Raw genomic sequence first — 17,928 nt, 5'->3', positions numbered from 1 at the left:
ACAAAAATTCATTCCGTGTTGTTTCTACCTCCTAATATGAATATGGTCAGCATGATGATGATGCAACATTTTATGAGTGAACTTACACAACCTTAGTAAGTAAAAAGTTCAAACAAATTGGATTCAAAGACCAGAAATACCAACAACAACAAAAAATCCTAATCAATTCCAGCAGTAATAAAATGTACTCCACCCAATCCCAAACAGAGAAAGGGCCCAAGCGCAATTCATTTCAAAGATCAGAAAGAAACATGATGAGATATACAAGAAAATAAAAAAAAAATTCGGATGAAAAAATACAAGAAAATAATAAGCGAATTCAACAAAGCATGAGATAGAATCTTTTTTTTTTTTTTGGAAAAGAAGGATGAGATAAAATCTAAAGGTCAAGAAAAACGAGAAATAAGTGAGCCCACAAAGCAAGCGTCACTCATCTTTTTATTTTATTTTAATACAACTTATAAGTAATAGTCTAAATTACTCTAAACTGCTCTAATTTATAAAAAGATGATCAAATTCGAATGTAAATAAGCAAACACACTATGGTCAATTAGATGTGACAAAATTGCCAATTTGACCACATCTCATTTGAGAGAAGGCTAAAAGTCATGATTCCACCAACACAACAAATTGAAGACTTGAAATATAACTAAGAGCTCTCTAGAGAGCTCTCCTCCTACTCCTCCATTTTGAGAGTCTCTGGCTTCTCCCCATTTGAAATGAGTGTTTTTCCCCTGAGCTATGTCTAAGATTTGGGGCTCCTTGCCTCCACTTTTAGCTTTTTTCTATTTTTCCCTAAGCTAAACCCACCATGTGAGACCCTTTATCTCCCATCTCTCCCTCTCCTTTCTTCCTCAACCACCTTCACTTTTCACCCTCCACTTCTTACATCTACACTCTCCTAATCTTTTCTCTGTTGTGATGTCGCCCACCCATGGCCAGCGACTTTGTTTGGTCGCCAATTCTCACCCACCACTCTTTGTTCTGCCTCGGTGGTGTGTGGTGGTCCGGGATTGCGATTAAAGTGCATATTGCACTTGACTCTTGGATTATGGGAGTGCTTCCGCGCGGGTGGCCTGCTCACCCCCATCTTCCATTGGCCTCTTTGATACCCTTCGGTATCGTTTACTTCTCCTTGGTGGTGATGGATCTGCTCTGGTGGTGTCGTTCACTTGCTATGTGGTGTGGCTACTCATGTGTTCTAGATCTAGGTTTTTTTTGTTTAATGTTTTATGGGCTTGTGTTGTTTATTTGGTTTTGTATCTTTGGGCCTGCTTTATTTGTTGGTGTTGGGTTGCATTTGGATTGAGCTTTCCTCATTTTGTAATGTTTCCCACAGAATAGAGTTCCCTTGACAAAAAAGAAGGCTAAAAGTCACTTTTCGTCCTTGTAATTTGGCACTTCAACTACTTTTGACCTTGTAGTTTCAATTTCGTCAATTGTCATTGTAGTTTCGTATTTGTAGCAATTCAATGACAAGTTAGTATTCTTGTCAATTTCTTTGACGGCGCAAGGGGTAATTTCATCAACCCAAAATCCTTGAGTATAAAAGCTCATCGGAAACTCTTCCTATTTCATACTAGGGCTCGAAATTGGCCATTTGGATTTATGGGTTCTTCAAAAATTGGCCAATATTCAACAACTAATCCCAATTTTTTAAGAACCCTAAACCCAAACCCTAATATGAAATGGGGAGAGTTGAGTTGATGAAATTTCCCCTTGTATCGTCAAAGAAATTGACAGGAATACTAACTTGTCCTTAAATTGCTACAAATATGAAACTATAATGGCAAAATTGACGGAATTGAAACTACATGATCAAAAGTGATTGAAGTGCCAAACTACATGAACCAAAAGTGACTTTTGGCCTTGAGAGAATCATTGACAAAATAGTCATGCTACAGAATGGTAAGTTAATACTCACCAGACGGACGAAACTACTACAAATGCTATAGTGGGAGTGAAGTTTTTGGGATAAAAAAACTTACACACACATATAAATATATATTTGTCTTCTTTTAAATATACCTTAGTATGTATTGACCCATTAAAGTCTAAAAAATTCAATTCTTTATGAATTTAGTTGCACTGCAACAATAAAAATACACATTACAAATAGGTACACTTTCATTATGTTGTTGAGCATATTTTCATTATGTGGGTTTTTTCTTTTCTTTTTTGATGCGATGATAATATGTGGTTTTTGGTTGCATTTAATATGTATTTCTTTTAAGTTAAAGCTTATTGAAAATTGCAAGGGGCTTGTAGCTCAAATAGTTAAGACCGTATACCCTTATCCGATGTTCAATTTTCCCCTCTCCCAATATCGTTTGTATCCAAAGATTTTTTTATTTATTGGAAATTAGTCAATTAAACTATGAATTAGAATGACTTATATGATTTAATGTATACTTTTATTTCTAAAAACACCACAATTTTTGGAAGAATTTTTTTTTCTTGGTGTAGTTGATGATCACATAACAGGGGACGTAACAGACAGGGCATGAAGGTTTTACAAGGCACCATTTCTGGAGGCAAAGCCGGTGAAAGTAAATGCGCTTGCATTTACAAGGCACCTTTGTGGCTTCATCACCGACCTTCAACTCTTCCAAGCAGATATGGCACTCTTGGACCAGGTCATGAGAGATGATCACTCTTGGCATGCCATCCACGGACTTCGACGCCTGATATTCATCAACAACTGGAGCACATCGTGGCACCATCCGCCTCCGCCAGCGACGCGATGTCGACCGTGGGGCAGATTCTGTATTTCTTGCATCATGATGATGGCTTTCCGTCCGTTGTGGGAACGATTGCATGGTCAAGCAATACATGATTTGACGATTGCTCGCTTGCTTTTCTTTGTTGCTTTCAGTTGAACTTGAGAGAGACGAAATTATATGCAGGCTAGTATGATACATATAGAGGGGAGGGAGGGCTTGATTTTTTGGGTTTAACCGCATTGCTTTGTTGCTTCCTCGTCAAGTATTCCGAATCCAGTAAGGGCAAGGCAAACAAACCATTTGGTTTCCATAAAAAATGAGGAAAAACCACCGATTTCGTAGGGGTTAAAATTAATCCGCACAAGTATATCACCCGGACAATATGCATAATCCACACCCAATCCAAAGCAGTGAAAGGGCCCAAGCCCAATTTTGGAATCATAAAGAGAAAGGGTTTGAGAAATACAAGAAATAAGGGAGCCAATAAGAGCAGGAGATGAAATTTGAAGGTCAAGAATCCACTATCCAGATTTCAAATACATCACAAAGCAAAGTTCACCAAACTTTTATATATATATATATATATTTTCTTATACAATCAGTACGTTTTTTTTAGTACAAAGGATAGTCTAAACTATAAGGGAGGGGATTCTCACACACACAACCAATATGCCATGAGAGTTCGAATATGAGACCTATGGTCTGCAAGTCAATGCCCTTTTCATTGGAATAGACTTTGTTGGCACACCGTTGGCACAATCAGTAGTTTAAGTTACTATGAACTACTTGAATTTACAAGAGGAGGCTTTTAGACCTCTCTAAGCAATTAAGGAAGTGATTTAATGTTCATAAGCTCAGGTTGCATGTGGTGAGTTTTTAAACAGAAACACAATTTCTTTTACTGCTGCGGCAAGTGCTTCGTTATTTTGCCAAACTTGGAAGAGAATTGGGTTAAAAGGCTTGGGCAATATCCATAGAAAATAACAATTTTCATGCCTACTTACAAAGATGAAGAACCTGTAAACTAACACAAATAAATTGTTAGGAATGTAATTAATTAATTGCAAATGAGAAAAGTGTCAAAGCAATGAACACTATATACATTTTCCAATATCAACTGGAACGAAGGAAAGAATTGTAATGGGAATTATCTACAATCAATCACCTACAGATAGAATTTCCAGCCCGAGTAAATTGCCCTTAGTGCTAATACGAACAACATAAACATGTGCATATAAACCCCCCTCATCGATGAGGGTCATAGGAAACAAATGCAGGATTTGGAACAATGAGAGGCAGCTTATCAACGTACATAAAAAGTCTCTTCAAGTTCTGCCTAGAGATTGCAGACAGGTCAACAATCTCATTGTTGCTGGTGTAGATCCAAAGGTCACATGAGTTGACTCTTTTGAGGCTGTCCCGGCAGAAGGGGCACGACTGCGACCGCATACGCCTAGATAAAATCCAAAAGGGCAATCTTCTTAGCTGTGCAAGATTTACATGCATGATGTGGCCAAGTAAACAGATATCTTAGATCCAGATTATATATGCCAGCGACTATATGACCGTGGTGCTATGTTATCACTTATGAGAATGGAACAGATACAGAAGCACATATTCATTCTTAAGAGTGCATTAAGTAACCTTAATGTTCTGATAAGGTGCATTAGGAAAAGAGAATGATGGCTTATAAAGAAGCAAATATACTAGATTCTGTAAGAAACAGAACAAATTAAGATTAACAAAAAAGGTGGGGAAAGAAAGGAGAAAGTAACAGCTTCTTACCAGTCCCGGTAGCACTTCATACACATAGAATGACTGCAATTGGGCAATACAACCTTGCTGTTCATCTCCATGCAAATTCCACATTCTTCTTCTCGCTCGGAATCAATTTCAGAGAGCTTTCCTTTGTCCATCTCATCTTTTCTCTTGTACTTGGTAGAAAAAATTTCTTTCTGTTTTCTATCTTCTACCTCAGTCAATCCTTTTTGAAGTTGCAACAATGAAGGAAATATCACACCTGCATTGAAATAGTCAAAATGGGATTGCTAAAAAGTAAAGAGTTGCATATCTTTTTTTCTTTCCCTAAATAGATAATAACCGAAACTAGATCAAGTACACTAAATTACAAACACTTCTTTTCAACAATGTTATAGAAGAATCCAAATTTCCTTCAATTTTACTTACTGTAGAACTCCTTTAGACTAGCCTTTCTTTCATGAATAGACATGGTCTTCCCATCCTCGTACGCCTGTGACAAAAAAAAAAAGGAGACCATCACACCCACGACAAGAAGCAACACTTTCTTAAAGGGACCCTATAAGTCAACTAAGTTTTCATACGAATTGAACAAACTGCAATTCACCTTGTATATAAGAATTCTAAGCAATCCCAAGGCTCCAGCAAGGTGACAATCGGTCCACTGAATAAGAAACTGAAAGAATTGAGCAGCTGGACTGTAGGATAACCTCATTTGGAGGCAGCCACCATCATATTCCCTTCGATAACTAGAAGCCCTGTATCACATGATATACCTCATAAGTCAAAAACCCTGTTATATCTACACACGGGAGAAATATTAAGTTGCAATGGATAAAACCTTCAAGATGCAACTCTCCTCACCCCTTCAGAAAAGTCCAAAGCAAATGATGCATAAAAGCAGAATTTAGGAATCTAGCATATTAATATATGCAATGGGCCAACAAAAGTTCCCAGATTGGCTGGGATGATAATTGATCAGGATATTATCCAATATCAAAATTAACTGCAGATTCTGAAGTTCAACCAAAACAAATTACCCAAGTTGACAAACACCAAAGGGGAAAAGCTTAGCCAGTGGCAAACGCTAAATATTTGCAGCCGACAATTCCCACACACAAATTCGAGAGAAAACTCAAAGAAGCAGCTCAAATTCCTAAAGGGTAAGAGTTCAAATACTCTATTCTATAATAGAAACCTTTGAGCACCCATTGGTCCATTGAGAAACCACCAAAAAAGAACGTTTTGATTGTGATATACCGAGCTTTGGAAACCCAAATTCTATACATATACTCTGAAGTTATAAATCAAAGTAAGTGTGAAATTCTGGGTTGGAGCAGAATCTCTTATATTTACCAGGAAACGAAAATCCATATCTATGAACCAAATCAGATAATTGATACACATAAACAAAGAGATATAATATCAGAAGTGGATGAGGATACAGAAGAAGAAAGAAACAGAGTCATACAGAGTATTGGCAAACTGAATATCAGCTTCAAGTGCCTTAAGAGAATCCTTGAAAGACTTTCGCATTGTTTCTAGGCTCCTTCCGCTTTTTTTCATAAGAAAAACTCTCCCATCAAAAACCCTAAACATCCATCACTCCATCACCTCAACCCCCAACGCTAAATTCATCCATGACCCAACCAGCACTCTGCCCCTTCTCTCTCTAAAAAAAACTGAAGAGATATCTGATAACAATTATGAACTGGGTTTTGGGCAGTAACTTCTTAGCGTTAGCTTGAGAGAATCTAGCACTGCGAGAAGGTTTTAGAGAGAGAGAAGGGTTGGGCTTACTTGGTTTTCGCTTAGAGCACACGTAACAGTCTAAAATCTCCCTCACAGTTCTCTATAAATTAATCCGACGAAGAAGAGGAAAAATGAAAAGATTAATTATTTATTAAATGACAAATTTGCCCTTCATCCCTCGCCTCGGGATTTCTGTCGACAAGACCGCTTCCCGATATTTTCTTTCCATCATCACCACCCGCAACTCATCTTAAGCTGAACGACCAAGCGGTTAAGAGGATACGATGTCGTTTTGGCGGTGGGTGCAGAGGAGATGCGTGCATCTCTAGGTGAGAACCAGATGAGAGCTAAATCCGACAGAAGATGACGGCAGCGGTCCTGGTGACACGTGATTTGCATGCATCACGATCTGGCTCAACCGTTTAGTTGTGGGTCCCTCCGACTTGGTGGTTATTTTATTTCTAGCGCGACGTGCCGTGATGGGTAAAAGGATGGACCCCACCTCATCCCCTGCCGTATACTTTAGCTTTATTAGTGTCGTGATTGGTAAAAGGATTAGTGTCCTTTATGTACCAATTAAAGGATTTAAGAAAAGAAAATTTGGTAGAAAATATTTTTATTTGGTAAATTTCATGGTGGTGCCTGCCTATTATCGTCAAATTTAATAATCCATCCATAATCCTGTGTTTCTATTGCTTGAGAATTAATTAGAGTCCACCAACTTGGCTTAATAAATTTATTTAGTGCAAAACAAATAAATAATGACAAAATTAAGGCATTTTGTCCTTGTGCAGATGCTGCGGGGTGCGGAGTTGCCTAGGTCGAATTTTCCACTGACTGGTTAATATCTAATTTGTTATTAAAAATATAAATAAAATAAATAATTGGCAAATGGTATGACATACTTTATTTATAAATTATACACACAATTCCTTATGGAAAGATAAGTGCATGTCCAATTACACTTGGGTGGGAAATAAAGCTCTCTAATTGGTCGTGGTTATCAACTTATCAGTGAGTAAGAAACTTGTATAAAATGATTAGACCAAACGTTTGAATTTGGCAATAAGATATTAAGCGGGCCCCTGGAACCTTATTAGATTATAGTCTTCCATCGACCCGGGCAATGACTGGAGGTGCATCTGCACTTTCCATCACCGGAAATACCATTATAGGTGCTGCATGTTGCATCTCTGCTCAGCCTAAGAGGTGCATTCTAGATGTTCGACGAAAAGCCTAAACGAAGTCAGTTTAATGTTGCACTTCCGCTAAAAAATTCCTGCATCTATCGGGTGACTATTATTATAGTAAATAGTTTTACTATAACAATAACATCCCAATATGTAGTCAACACTGCAATATTGTTTATTTTTTCGATAGCAAATAATAATAAATAATCTTGATACGACACAAATAAAGAATCAATATTATATATATACGGTAGAGATTGTCTATCTGCTTACAATTATATGTACTGTCGATATTCTCGATTTGCTACAGTAATAGTGCTACTCCACCCCCATCATAATAAATTTGATAACACCTCATTACCTCTCAAAGGGCTACCGATTAGAATTTCCACAACTAGCAGCTTAGATTAACTATCGAATTGAATTGACTACACAAACAAATGTAAAGGCAACACTGAACTTAATGATTGGTTGGATTGATGATAATGACAAGCTGCCAACCTATTTTCCAGAGATTACATTAAAAGAGAGCAATCTTAGAGTGAGAAGCTACCCTTTGCTTGTGGGATCATCAAATTAACTTAGCTGCAAGCAAGGGAAAGTTCCTTCTTCTTTTTTTAATTGAACATCAAACCACAAATTAAATAAGTTGTATATAAACCCTAGCTATTACCAATAACATTGGGATCTATTAATTACGAGGCCCAACACATTTTTTTTTGTTAATAACATGGTAATTAAAAACCATAAAGCAATAATAATTTCTTGCTGTTTGTTAAGCAAGAAAATTAATCCAGAGCTAGATTGTGTTGTGGGAAACAAGGCAGCAACTTTTGAATAAATAGAAGTGAAACCTTGGCGTGCAAGACTCTTATGGCCAAGATTAAGATCAATTGGAGCTCCTAAAATACCTTGTATATGTTTGATTTTTATTGGCTTTCTCATTTCTTGTAGCTCAAACTAATTTAAATATTAGGTTTCTATCCTATCCATGTTTAAAAGCCTTCTTGTATTGGGTTTTGATTTTGCAAAAACGTAAACCCTAATGATATGAAACTCTATGTTGTTTCCCTTCGCAAAAAATTTAAAAAATAAAATCATAGATAAAAAGAAATAAAAAAGAAATTGCTGCTTCTTGTTGCCCACAATATAGCTTTGGAATTTTCGTGCTCAACAAACAACATTAGACTTTGGACTGGACTCCAAAGTAAGCTTGGGGAGAAAGCAAACAAGCCACTATTTATATCACAACCCATCCCCATCCTTTTCCCACACTCTCATACACTATACTCATCACTCTCTCTCTCTCTCTCCTTTACAATGAGCAGCGTTGCCAGCTGGTGCGGCAAGGGACAGGTGGGACGGGTGGTTTTGACAATTTTTCGGGACACTGCTTTGACTTTAGCTTCTGCCTTGTATGTGACGTAAGTATTCCTCTCGTCTCTCTCTCTCTCTCTCTCTCTCTCTCTCTCTCTCTCACTTTGTTCTCTCATCTCATGCACAGGGAGACAGTAATGGGAAAGTTTAGCAACAATGGAGGGTCTGGCTCGTCTGTTAGCAAGCGGTTTTTTGGAAAACGAACAGAGGCTAGCAGTACTTAGATGGCTAAAGAGTTGGTATATGCAGTAAAGTGCAAATTACTATCAGTAGTCCAGACTTTAACTTGAATCAGATGTAATTTCTTTGCTTTTTAGATTCCCAGCCAAGTTGAGCAGTAAACAGTTTTTTTTTTTTCCGTAGCAATACAAGAAAAGCCATTGACATGAAAGCAATCAATCACTGGCTAATGGCTGCTATGTTAGGCTTATGAAAATACGCAATTTTATAATTTCCACAAAGCTTTGAAGAAGACAAAACTTACTAATCTACGATTCTATATGCAAAACTTTCGCTGCATCGGAAACTCAACTAGAAATCTAGACTCAACCCTCCTCCACCATGCAATGCCAATTATGGCGGCCAACATATTCCAGTCAAAATATCAACTTGACGGCTCAGCTTCTTTCTCTAGGTAAAATATGCCTCACGGAAGAACCAGACCCCCTAAATGAATCCATATGTCATCTTGGTGTTTGGTTCTGTCATCTGTAAACAAGCATGGCTGCACTTTGCAGATCAACATTTCCCCCGTATTCATACTAACAACAAATAAATTACAAAACCCATATTTGAAAACTCAAATGGGGCTTAATTCATCAAGGGTGATTTCCCTGGGGACTTTCAAATTAATTTGACTTGTATCCCATCCACTTCCATTTAACTGCTGGATGAAGTCTTCAAACCTATCTTCCATCTCCAGCAGGCTTTTTGCAAGCTGGTCAAATGCATTACCTAACCTATTCCAGTTCTCATATAGCCAATAAGCCTGCCAAACACTTCGTAAAACTGAGAAACTCGTAGCTCCAACCTGCATCATTATTGTTATCATCAAGGTTGATTAAACTTTGAGGACAATAATCTTCTATAAATCCTTACCAGCAATTTAAATGCATACCTTGAATGAAACAAAGACCTCAAAGTCGCTTATTTGTTGGTTCACTACAAGAATATATTTCTCCTTTGTGTATAACTCCAGAAGTGCCTTCAACTGTTATTAAAAGATAAAAGAAAAGGAAAAGAATGAAGGACTCTCTAACAAACTACTGACAGACCCGCATGCCCAGATTTGATGTTTATAAGGATATACTTTAGATGCTTTCACTCCTTCGTGCAACGAAAGAAAGGATGGATTACCATGGGAGCAGTTCTCTCTCCAAAAATCATCTCCTCCAAGGGAACACCAAATGTAATTCGTGGTGTCATGAATCTTGGCCACAATAAAATGTTTTCTTCCCTATTGCAATCAACAGAACCTAAATTAAACAACCAGAAAGAATGGTCATTGTTTATGATGATAGAACAGCTTTATAAGCGAAGGATCAGAAAAGGTTCCTTACCAGGTACAATAGAGTGTAATACATGAGATTTTACCAGCATACGAGCACGCTTAAGATTTAACTGCAAGGAAAGGAAAACAGAAAGAACAGATCATAAATGAACTAAACCTTAAATCACATTTTCCGCTTTATCCTGATTGCTTTTCCCCTCTTGATCCAGTCCATGCATGGGCATAAAACAATTAAAATGTAGAATATCCAAATTCAATCCCATTTACCCCCCTACCAAGAAAACCTTATTCCTTGTTTGTGTCTCAGTGTGTGTGTGTGTGTGTGAGAGAGAGAGAGAGAGAGAGACTTACAGAGTTAAATTGGAGAACTGAAAGTGATTGATAGCGTAACCAAAGATGCAGAAGCCGCATGACCATCCATGTTGTTGCCAATACTGGGTATGCTCTTACAAGGCCTGGTGTATCCTGCATTCACGATTCTAAATCATTTAAATACATCAAACGAAGAAGTTAGCCACTGGGAAGTCACAGTACTCTTTAGAGAATAAAGTAAGACCGTCTTAAGAAACAAAATAACATACTAGGAACAGTATGCCCAAACCCAGGCCAAGCAGCTGAGCAGCCACTTCCCAAACTTCCTCCTGAAACATTTGACCAATTAATTATGAGAAGAGCATTCTCTTATATGTGATACATATATGTTATCAACTAAATTTTGTGAAGTTTGATTGCAGAAGTTACTCTTAAACATGACCTTTGCTGCTATCTCCCCCAGATTTCCCTCAACTGCAAAATGATTTTGAATCACACGGTTTGAAGGATCTTTTAGCCCTCTCGCAACAGCCTGTTTAGATGCCCACATCACATCATGTAAATAAGGAAATGGAATACTCAATCAACAGCTATATCAGCTATGGTGCAGATATACAAAAAAATCGCTAGAAGGAACAATTCAGAAACCAAACTTATTTTTCATAAAAGAAGCTAATGCTGCAGTTGTGGTCATAAAATCAATCAGCTGTAGCCTACAGAGCACAGCAGTGCAATACCTTGGCAAGATTTCCAAGAGATGCCAATGGCAGGAAATAGGCAGGATACAATGGTGTAGTAAGGTCGAAAATGCTGCATGAAAACATTAAATTTTTATGATCCAATAAATTTTTTTCAATTCATTTGTGCAATATCCAACAGAGAGTTTGGTAGATGAACCTTCCAGCACTGCCAATAAAGTCAGCATATAAGCGCCACTGCTTTGGATCGTCATCAAAAACATTGCCAAATCGCCCACCTGAGAAAGAGACATAGTCACTGTTGAAATTCATCACATAACCTTGTATTCCATTTAGCTCTCTTTATGATTGGCATACCGATAAATAAGCGTCCAACAGCTCCAATTCCATCTTTCGAAACCCATCTGCAGAAACAATCTCATAACCTACAGTTCAGTCCAACAAAAGGAATTGATATACAAATGTTGCTCTACAGATAAAAATATTGTCTTACAAAACCAAGTCCACAATAAAAAACAAATGATGTCCCTTGGTTACGAGTCTCAGCATAAGGTGGGGAATGAATTAGGCCCAGGTCTTAGATAACATAAATGGAACTTGCACATATGATTCCACACAAAAAAAAAAAACATATAGAAAATAAATATATCCACCTGATGGCAGCTGCTGAAGCAGCAGCAGTACTGCCTGAGAAAGAACCAACACCGACAGCCTGCAAATAGTGCATGATTAAAAAGTAAAAATGCATTTGCAAAAAGGCAAATGATGGCCCGAGTCCTTGACTAACTAACCTTTAGAAGACTTGATGTGACTAAGGTATGGCATATCCATGCAGTTACATTGGTAGGGAACTGTAACAACATGTACAACAAATAATCATCAGAAACTGATCCTGCAAGAAAAGTGAAAATAATAAAAGGTTAGAAATCTCGTACTGGCTCTGCTAATCATATTTTGGTCTCTGGACACTTAGCCACCACTACATATGAACTTTAATGATTCCGACTATCTTCACTTTGAATCCACTATTCAAAAGTCTAAGTTCAACCAACACATGTTATTTATGTATGTATGAATGAAAAAAACCAGTGGAGAGGGAAACACTGATTATATTAGTCACCTGGGAAACCTGCAGGAAAGATAAAATCTTTGACAATACCCGGAAGCCATGATAATGTTGAGTTGGAGAAATGTGAGCTCTCAGAATTATTAGATACTAAACTACGCTCCTCCTCGATAAAAGTTTGCACTTTCAATTCATCATCTACCACATACCTGCTTGTGGAACCACACATCAAGAGAAACAGCTCACAACTTAGACACTTGAGGTTTAGAATTTTGAAGTAAAGTTGCAATCTTTTAGTTGCATGAGAGCAATGTTATTGAGAAAGGACCTCTTAGCAGTGCCATTTCCATATCTCTCCACTAAGATCACGTGCGGTCGGCCTCGATTTCTGTTACAAATTAAGCAAATTCAGAGTCGAACTTTTTTTTCTTTACCGGCAAAGTTTTTCTCGGGAGCCAAACAGAGAGGTAAAGAAGGAGAAGCTGTTGTTACCTGCCATGATCAGCTTGGTTTTCATCGTCATCTCCCTTTTGAAGGTTGGATACAGAGGAGGAGGAGGAGCACGCGATTCGGAAGTGGCAATGTCTGAAATTCAGAGGCTTTCTAGAAGACTCGAAAGCACAAGTAGGAAGCGAGAGTTGTACAGCGCCACAGGGCATTGCGTGAAGACGTTAAAGGGGGTTTAGGGTTTTAGGGTTACAGAAGTTAAGAGCCAGTCTTCTTCTTCTTCAGGTTCTTTTCACACTCCACTGCCGCAAAACGGATTTAACGGCCAACGGTCGTCTATCTTCATTTCCTTCTTCTGTTGGTCGATCCTCTATCTACCACCCACCCAAATGTACGGACATTGCAACTCGTGGGAAAACGGAGTTTGTTCGTACTTACCCGCCTTTCAAAACGACGTCGTCTTGCACCCTTTCAAACGGACCTGAAACAAAGCCCTCGCCTCGCCCAAGAGATTAGGCCCAACGGAGTATTTTGCTTTCTTAATTGATGGCAGCCCAACCCATCAACCAGTCCGTAGAATTTAATTTTACTGACGCAAAAAATAAAAAATAAAAAAAAACGCTTGCATGACCACATTTTACTGCAGTTTATAAATCAGAACTGCTTCCATTACCCAATAAGATTGCGTTACAATAAAAAAGGCCTGGTTCAATGAATGACTAACAAATTCCAAGTGTTTTCTACATACGTTATACAGGTGGCTTTGGCAAAACATAATCTCGAACCCACTGCATAGCGTGGCGGAACATGAATTCCTCGAAAAATAGGCAAACCTACCTAAGCTAGTAATTGTCCTACAACATCACAACCTACCAAAAGGGACAAGGATTCACTCGGCAGCTCAGTCCTTGCTAATATAAAGGCAATTTGGCCAATGCAAGTCCTAAAAATAACGGCCATCGTCAGTGAACACAATGTCAATAAGAAAATTTGGTGGTGGTCTGCCTAGTACTGGTGTAGTCTGCTGGACTGGTGGCACTAAATGCTACATTGTTTAACCAACGACCTTTTGCTGTTGTTTATTGCGATTTTCCTCCACAATTCTCTGAAACTCTTTCTGACTGGTTGCAATTAGACGTTTGACCATGTCGTAAGTAGTAAGCCTAATGCTGCATTTGAAAAAGGGAGATTTCGTAAGGTAACTGAGTTTCAGAGGTTTAAAATGTCCCTGGAAACTATAACCACTCATAAAATAAATGCCCCTATAAAATTCCCAAGCATGGAACACCAACCAAAATTGAGGTTAGAAAAGACATCATTCAGCAAGCAGCTAAGAGCCTAAGAGACCAGATAATTTAAATTTTAACATGATAAAATAGAAGAAAACAAAGGTAGGGAGGGGTGTGCATGGAACCTGCTGTTCGGTAGAGTTTTCAAAGCATTAGGCAAAAATCCCCTATACAATCCTATAAGTCCATCACGGGCCACAATACCTGCACAAGCAACATCAACTTAAATAAATGACTTCGACTATTAACCCAAAAGTGCAACTTCATTACAAACACAAATAAAAGCTATTAACGAAATAATGAGAAACTTTCTGGTGATTGAGGTAAACCTATTCTCAAGAAAATTAAACCATATCATGCACACACCAGAAGCTGGTAGACATATGCTTCAGTAGGTACTAGGTAGCAACATTTGAATCCTACTTAATACTAAGCCACCGACATTCTCAGAATCAATACTCCAATCCAAGTCCTTGGCATAAATCCAAAGTTTTTATCTTTAATCACCATTGTAAAGCATAACTGAGGAAGAGATTTTTTCTTTAAAGTGCATTTTTCCCATATCACATTTAACCAAATCAAGAATGTGGAAGAGTTGAGCTTCTGGTCCCCAAGTATGTTTCCCAATTATTCATATAGTGAGAATAGTTTAAGACATCTACAATTGTTATACTTAACTCACGTTCTAATTCTATATGACTCCTCTACATTAAGACTTAATGTCTAGTGCTTGACACAATGTCTGGTCACTTTTATGTCAATTCCTGATGGTTAAAGTAATTAACACCACAGTTTTACCTGGAATGGCATCCAAAACAGTCTTGTAAGGTGTGCCCTTCATTTGCATCTGTCTTCTCACAGTATCCAAAGGATAGCATGTGAGTGTGGCTAGGGAAGCTGACACCAAGCCTGTTAACAGAGATGCTTCAGTTTTCTTTTGAAATTCCTCCGGTAAAGACTTCTTCACCCTGTCATCCAAACACGAATATGAGTAAAATAGGATACATTATTTGTATTCTCCTCTAGTGTAACATGGAAAGAGGTAGGAGTGGACTCACAAGTCAAAAATGCAAAAGTTCACAGCAATATATGGAGCTATTCCAATAAGAGAAGGTCCAAGACCATAGTAGAAGGATGCAACTCCTTCCTCTCTTAGCATGTTTAAGGCAATCTGGAAAAAAAAAACATTAAAAAATTCATCTTCACGAAGATAGGGGCATCCTATCATAAATAACATGATCAGGTAGGTCATACCTCAGACATAGTTCGGTACCCTGGTTCAACTGCTAACCGTAACCTCAGGACATCCAACGGGTATGTTACCTACATGGAGGAAAATAGTATATCTTTGAATAGTTCCACATAACAGGTAGAATGAAAATAAGTTAGATGAACGACAAGAGGGCAAAAATATAAAAAACTATCCACGAAGTAGACTTCATAAGTAAAATACGAGGGTTCACGTGTTCCTAGGAACACTACCCACCCAGACAAACCATTTTAAGCTTAAGAGGAAAACACTCATGAACCAAAAATGTCACAACACAAATGCATTACTCACAAAAGTGGATGTCATGCCAGCACAAGCACCTGCTGCAAGTCTTCCAACAAGAGAGAGCTCACCATCTTTCCCCCTAAAGAGTTTCTTCAAATTCAAGAAAAAGAGCTTTAGTTCTGGATACATGGAATGCTGCAGAAAAATTTTCTTCAAAAGGGTTTCAAAATTACCTTATAAGCTTCATACGCAAAAAGCTGGACAGCACTATAAGGGATAATCCTTATGACCTAAACAATTAAAAGAATTTTCAAAATTAATGCAACACAAGAAACGCCCTACTTTATAGCAGGGGCAAGTAATATTTTGTAACACAATAGGAAACTTCATCAGCAGAAAACCTGAGGAAGGTTGCCTTTCCAGTACCCTTTAATCCCTTCTTCCTTCCCTATCATTGTTATGGCCTGCAGGGTATGCATCATCATTAAACATGAAGAGGTGGTCATATAGCATGATGTCAAATTCTTCTAAAAGAAAATTGAACATAATTTTTGTTTAAACCATAAATTATGCATCTCTGTGAAAAGATCATAAATCTCCATAAGTCATCATATATGTAAGCCATAAAACCATTATTGGAAAAACTAACGAGCAGTGATAAAGCTGAATAGATTTATTTTTTAATCAAATTTTGTCAACAGTTCAAGTCTACAACCTCTGTTTCACAGCCCATATGATTGTAAGACAAATGCATATAATTTATGATGTCAAAAACTGGGCAAAGCGGAGGATGGGTGAACCATTACATACCTCGAGAAAACTGATAACTTTCTTAGCGCTTTGTTGCCCAACTCGAATCCCATGAGTCTGCAGATATATCAACCTTTCTTTAGACTACTGAACAGTTACACTTACAATTGAGGTACTATTTAATTTAGTGGGATAACAATAATGCAGAATACTATTTGCCAGACAACAAGTATGAATATGTCTTGACAAGGAGCTAAAAAATATACCATAGAAGGACTGGAAAAGCACAGTGTAATAAACCCAGTAAGCCTAATAACAAAAACTGGATTTTTAAAAAAATCCAGAATCAGAAACAATTGCATTTCTTGTAGCAAAAGAAAACGCCCAGAAATAATTTTTAAAATTTCTGGAGTGATGCTGGTCACAACATAGCAAGCTACCTAAAATTCTCATTTCTGTGTTATTTTCTCAACCAGCATAATGGAAAGCCAAGATTTATCAACGGAAATAAAAACACTGAATTTCGTAATATCAATGCCTTCTCGGTTTCCTGAAAGTAAATTTTGAACATTCACTTTGTGTTTTCATAGTAATTAACCAAAAATAAAGGGAAGCACAATGTTCTACAGATACGTCGCCGTATGCAACCATTTCGAGCTATAAAATTGCGAGAAATGTGACCAAATTCAAAGGTATAGAGTATAGAGGGAGTCAATGAGCACCTGCATAAGAATCTTGATGCGGTCGAGCGGAGCCGTGACGGTCTTGGCGGCGGCTCCAGCGACGGCTCCGGCGGCAAAGAGCGCGGCGTCTTTGGGAACGCAAGCGAGTATGGCCAGCGGATGCTTCACCAGCTGAGCCGAGGTCGGGGCGAATTCATTTCTCCGCTCTACCCTCTCCACCACCGAAACGCAGGCGAAATTACAACGAATGCCACTCCCACCACCACCAGTGAAGCTGAGCTGCGTGGTCTTCCATAACGGCTCGAGCTCCGCAGCCTCAGTGAGGGCGCAGTTAGAGGCGTTTAGGCTCGGAATGCTCCGCCAGGAGATAATGGGCTTGGATTCTCCGGTCATGGATTGGGGGAATTTTGAACGCTGAGAGCGGAGGTGAAGAGATAAGGCAGCGAGGGAGGTAGCTGTGCTGTTGCAGAGAAAGATAGAGAGCAGAGGACACGGGAAGGCACTTTTGTTCAAGCAGGCGGGTACATTATTTGCTAATTTTGTACGAAGTGCGTGTGATTCACCATCCATATTTCTCAAAAGGGCTTGGGCCCCACTTTTTTTAATCAAATGGGGTTTCGCTGTTTTACACTAATATACTTTTTTTTTCTTTTTTATTTATTGTTAGGAGACTCAAAATTTAAAATGGGAATAATAATTAGTATTTTTTTCGATTTTCTTAAAAAAAAAATTCGTTGCTAATGTCATCACTCAGCCCTCAGGCAACAGTTTGTGTTGTTCTTGCCTTCGAGTCTGCCAGGGCTTGGTGGAGCCCAAGCCTGCCTGGGTTGTTTTGTATCGTTGGAGCTGTATTTCTTAGCTTGGGGGGTCTTGTGCCC

At 38.3% G+C, this 17,928-nt stretch overlaps 3 protein-coding genes and 1 long non-coding RNA gene across 4 annotated transcripts; 1 reads left to right on the top strand and 3 right to left on the bottom strand.

The window, feature by feature from the left end:
- Window positions 1-3,761: 3,761 nt before the first annotated feature.
- AIRP2 (RING/U-box superfamily protein) lies at window positions 3,762-6,229 on the bottom strand. Its single transcript, XM_021974622.2, has 5 exons — window positions 5,953-6,229; window positions 5,089-5,239; window positions 4,911-4,974; window positions 4,509-4,743; window positions 3,762-4,176 (listed from the first exon to the last, which is right to left on the bottom strand). Exons 1-5 carry the CDS (start codon window positions 6,078-6,080, stop codon window positions 3,969-3,971), a joined length of 786 nt encoding a protein of 261 aa, XP_021830314.2. The 5' UTR covers window positions 6,081-6,229; the 3' UTR covers window positions 3,762-3,968.
- A 2,328-nt stretch (window positions 6,230-8,557) lies between these two features.
- LOC148293537 (uncharacterized) lies at window positions 8,558-9,111 on the top strand. The gene is made up of 2 exons (XR_015836692.1): window positions 8,558-8,847; window positions 8,928-9,111. It is a non-coding gene; the product is annotated as an uncharacterized LOC148293537 (long non-coding RNA).
- Window positions 9,112-9,227: 116 nt separating this feature from the next.
- RUS5 (root UVB sensitive protein (Protein of unknown function, DUF647)) lies at window positions 9,228-13,318 on the bottom strand. The gene is made up of 15 exons (XM_021974614.2): window positions 12,879-13,318; window positions 12,715-12,774; window positions 12,441-12,595; window positions 12,112-12,212; window positions 11,974-12,032; window positions 11,678-11,724; window positions 11,520-11,598; window positions 11,360-11,432; window positions 11,065-11,154; window positions 10,892-10,951; window positions 10,662-10,775; window positions 10,360-10,420; window positions 10,157-10,275; window positions 9,918-10,010; window positions 9,228-9,830 (listed from the first exon to the last, which is right to left on the bottom strand). Exons 1-15 carry the CDS (start codon window positions 13,043-13,045, stop codon window positions 9,600-9,602), a joined length of 1,509 nt encoding a protein of 502 aa, XP_021830306.1. The 5' UTR covers window positions 13,046-13,318; the 3' UTR covers window positions 9,228-9,599.
- Window positions 13,319-13,468: 150 nt separating this feature from the next.
- LOC110770475 (putative envelope ADP,ATP carrier protein, chloroplastic) lies at window positions 13,469-17,591 on the bottom strand. The gene is made up of 10 exons (XM_021974615.2): window positions 17,090-17,591; window positions 16,428-16,484; window positions 16,019-16,081; window positions 15,851-15,907; window positions 15,684-15,767; window positions 15,377-15,445; window positions 15,181-15,293; window positions 14,921-15,090; window positions 14,248-14,326; window positions 13,469-14,002 (listed from the first exon to the last, which is right to left on the bottom strand). Exons 1-10 carry the CDS (start codon window positions 17,441-17,443, stop codon window positions 13,888-13,890), a joined length of 1,161 nt encoding a protein of 386 aa, XP_021830307.2. The 5' UTR covers window positions 17,444-17,591; the 3' UTR covers window positions 13,469-13,887.
- Window positions 17,592-17,928: the final 337 nt, after the last annotated feature.

This window comes from Prunus avium, chromosome 6 (assembly GCF_965620075.1).
Source record: "Prunus avium chromosome 6, drPruAviu1.hap1.1, whole genome shotgun sequence".
Lineage (NCBI taxonomy): Eukaryota > Viridiplantae > Streptophyta > Magnoliopsida > Rosales > Rosaceae > Prunus > Prunus avium.
Note: the sequence above shows the minus strand (reverse complement) of the source record. Positions and strands in the feature narration are given on the sequence as shown.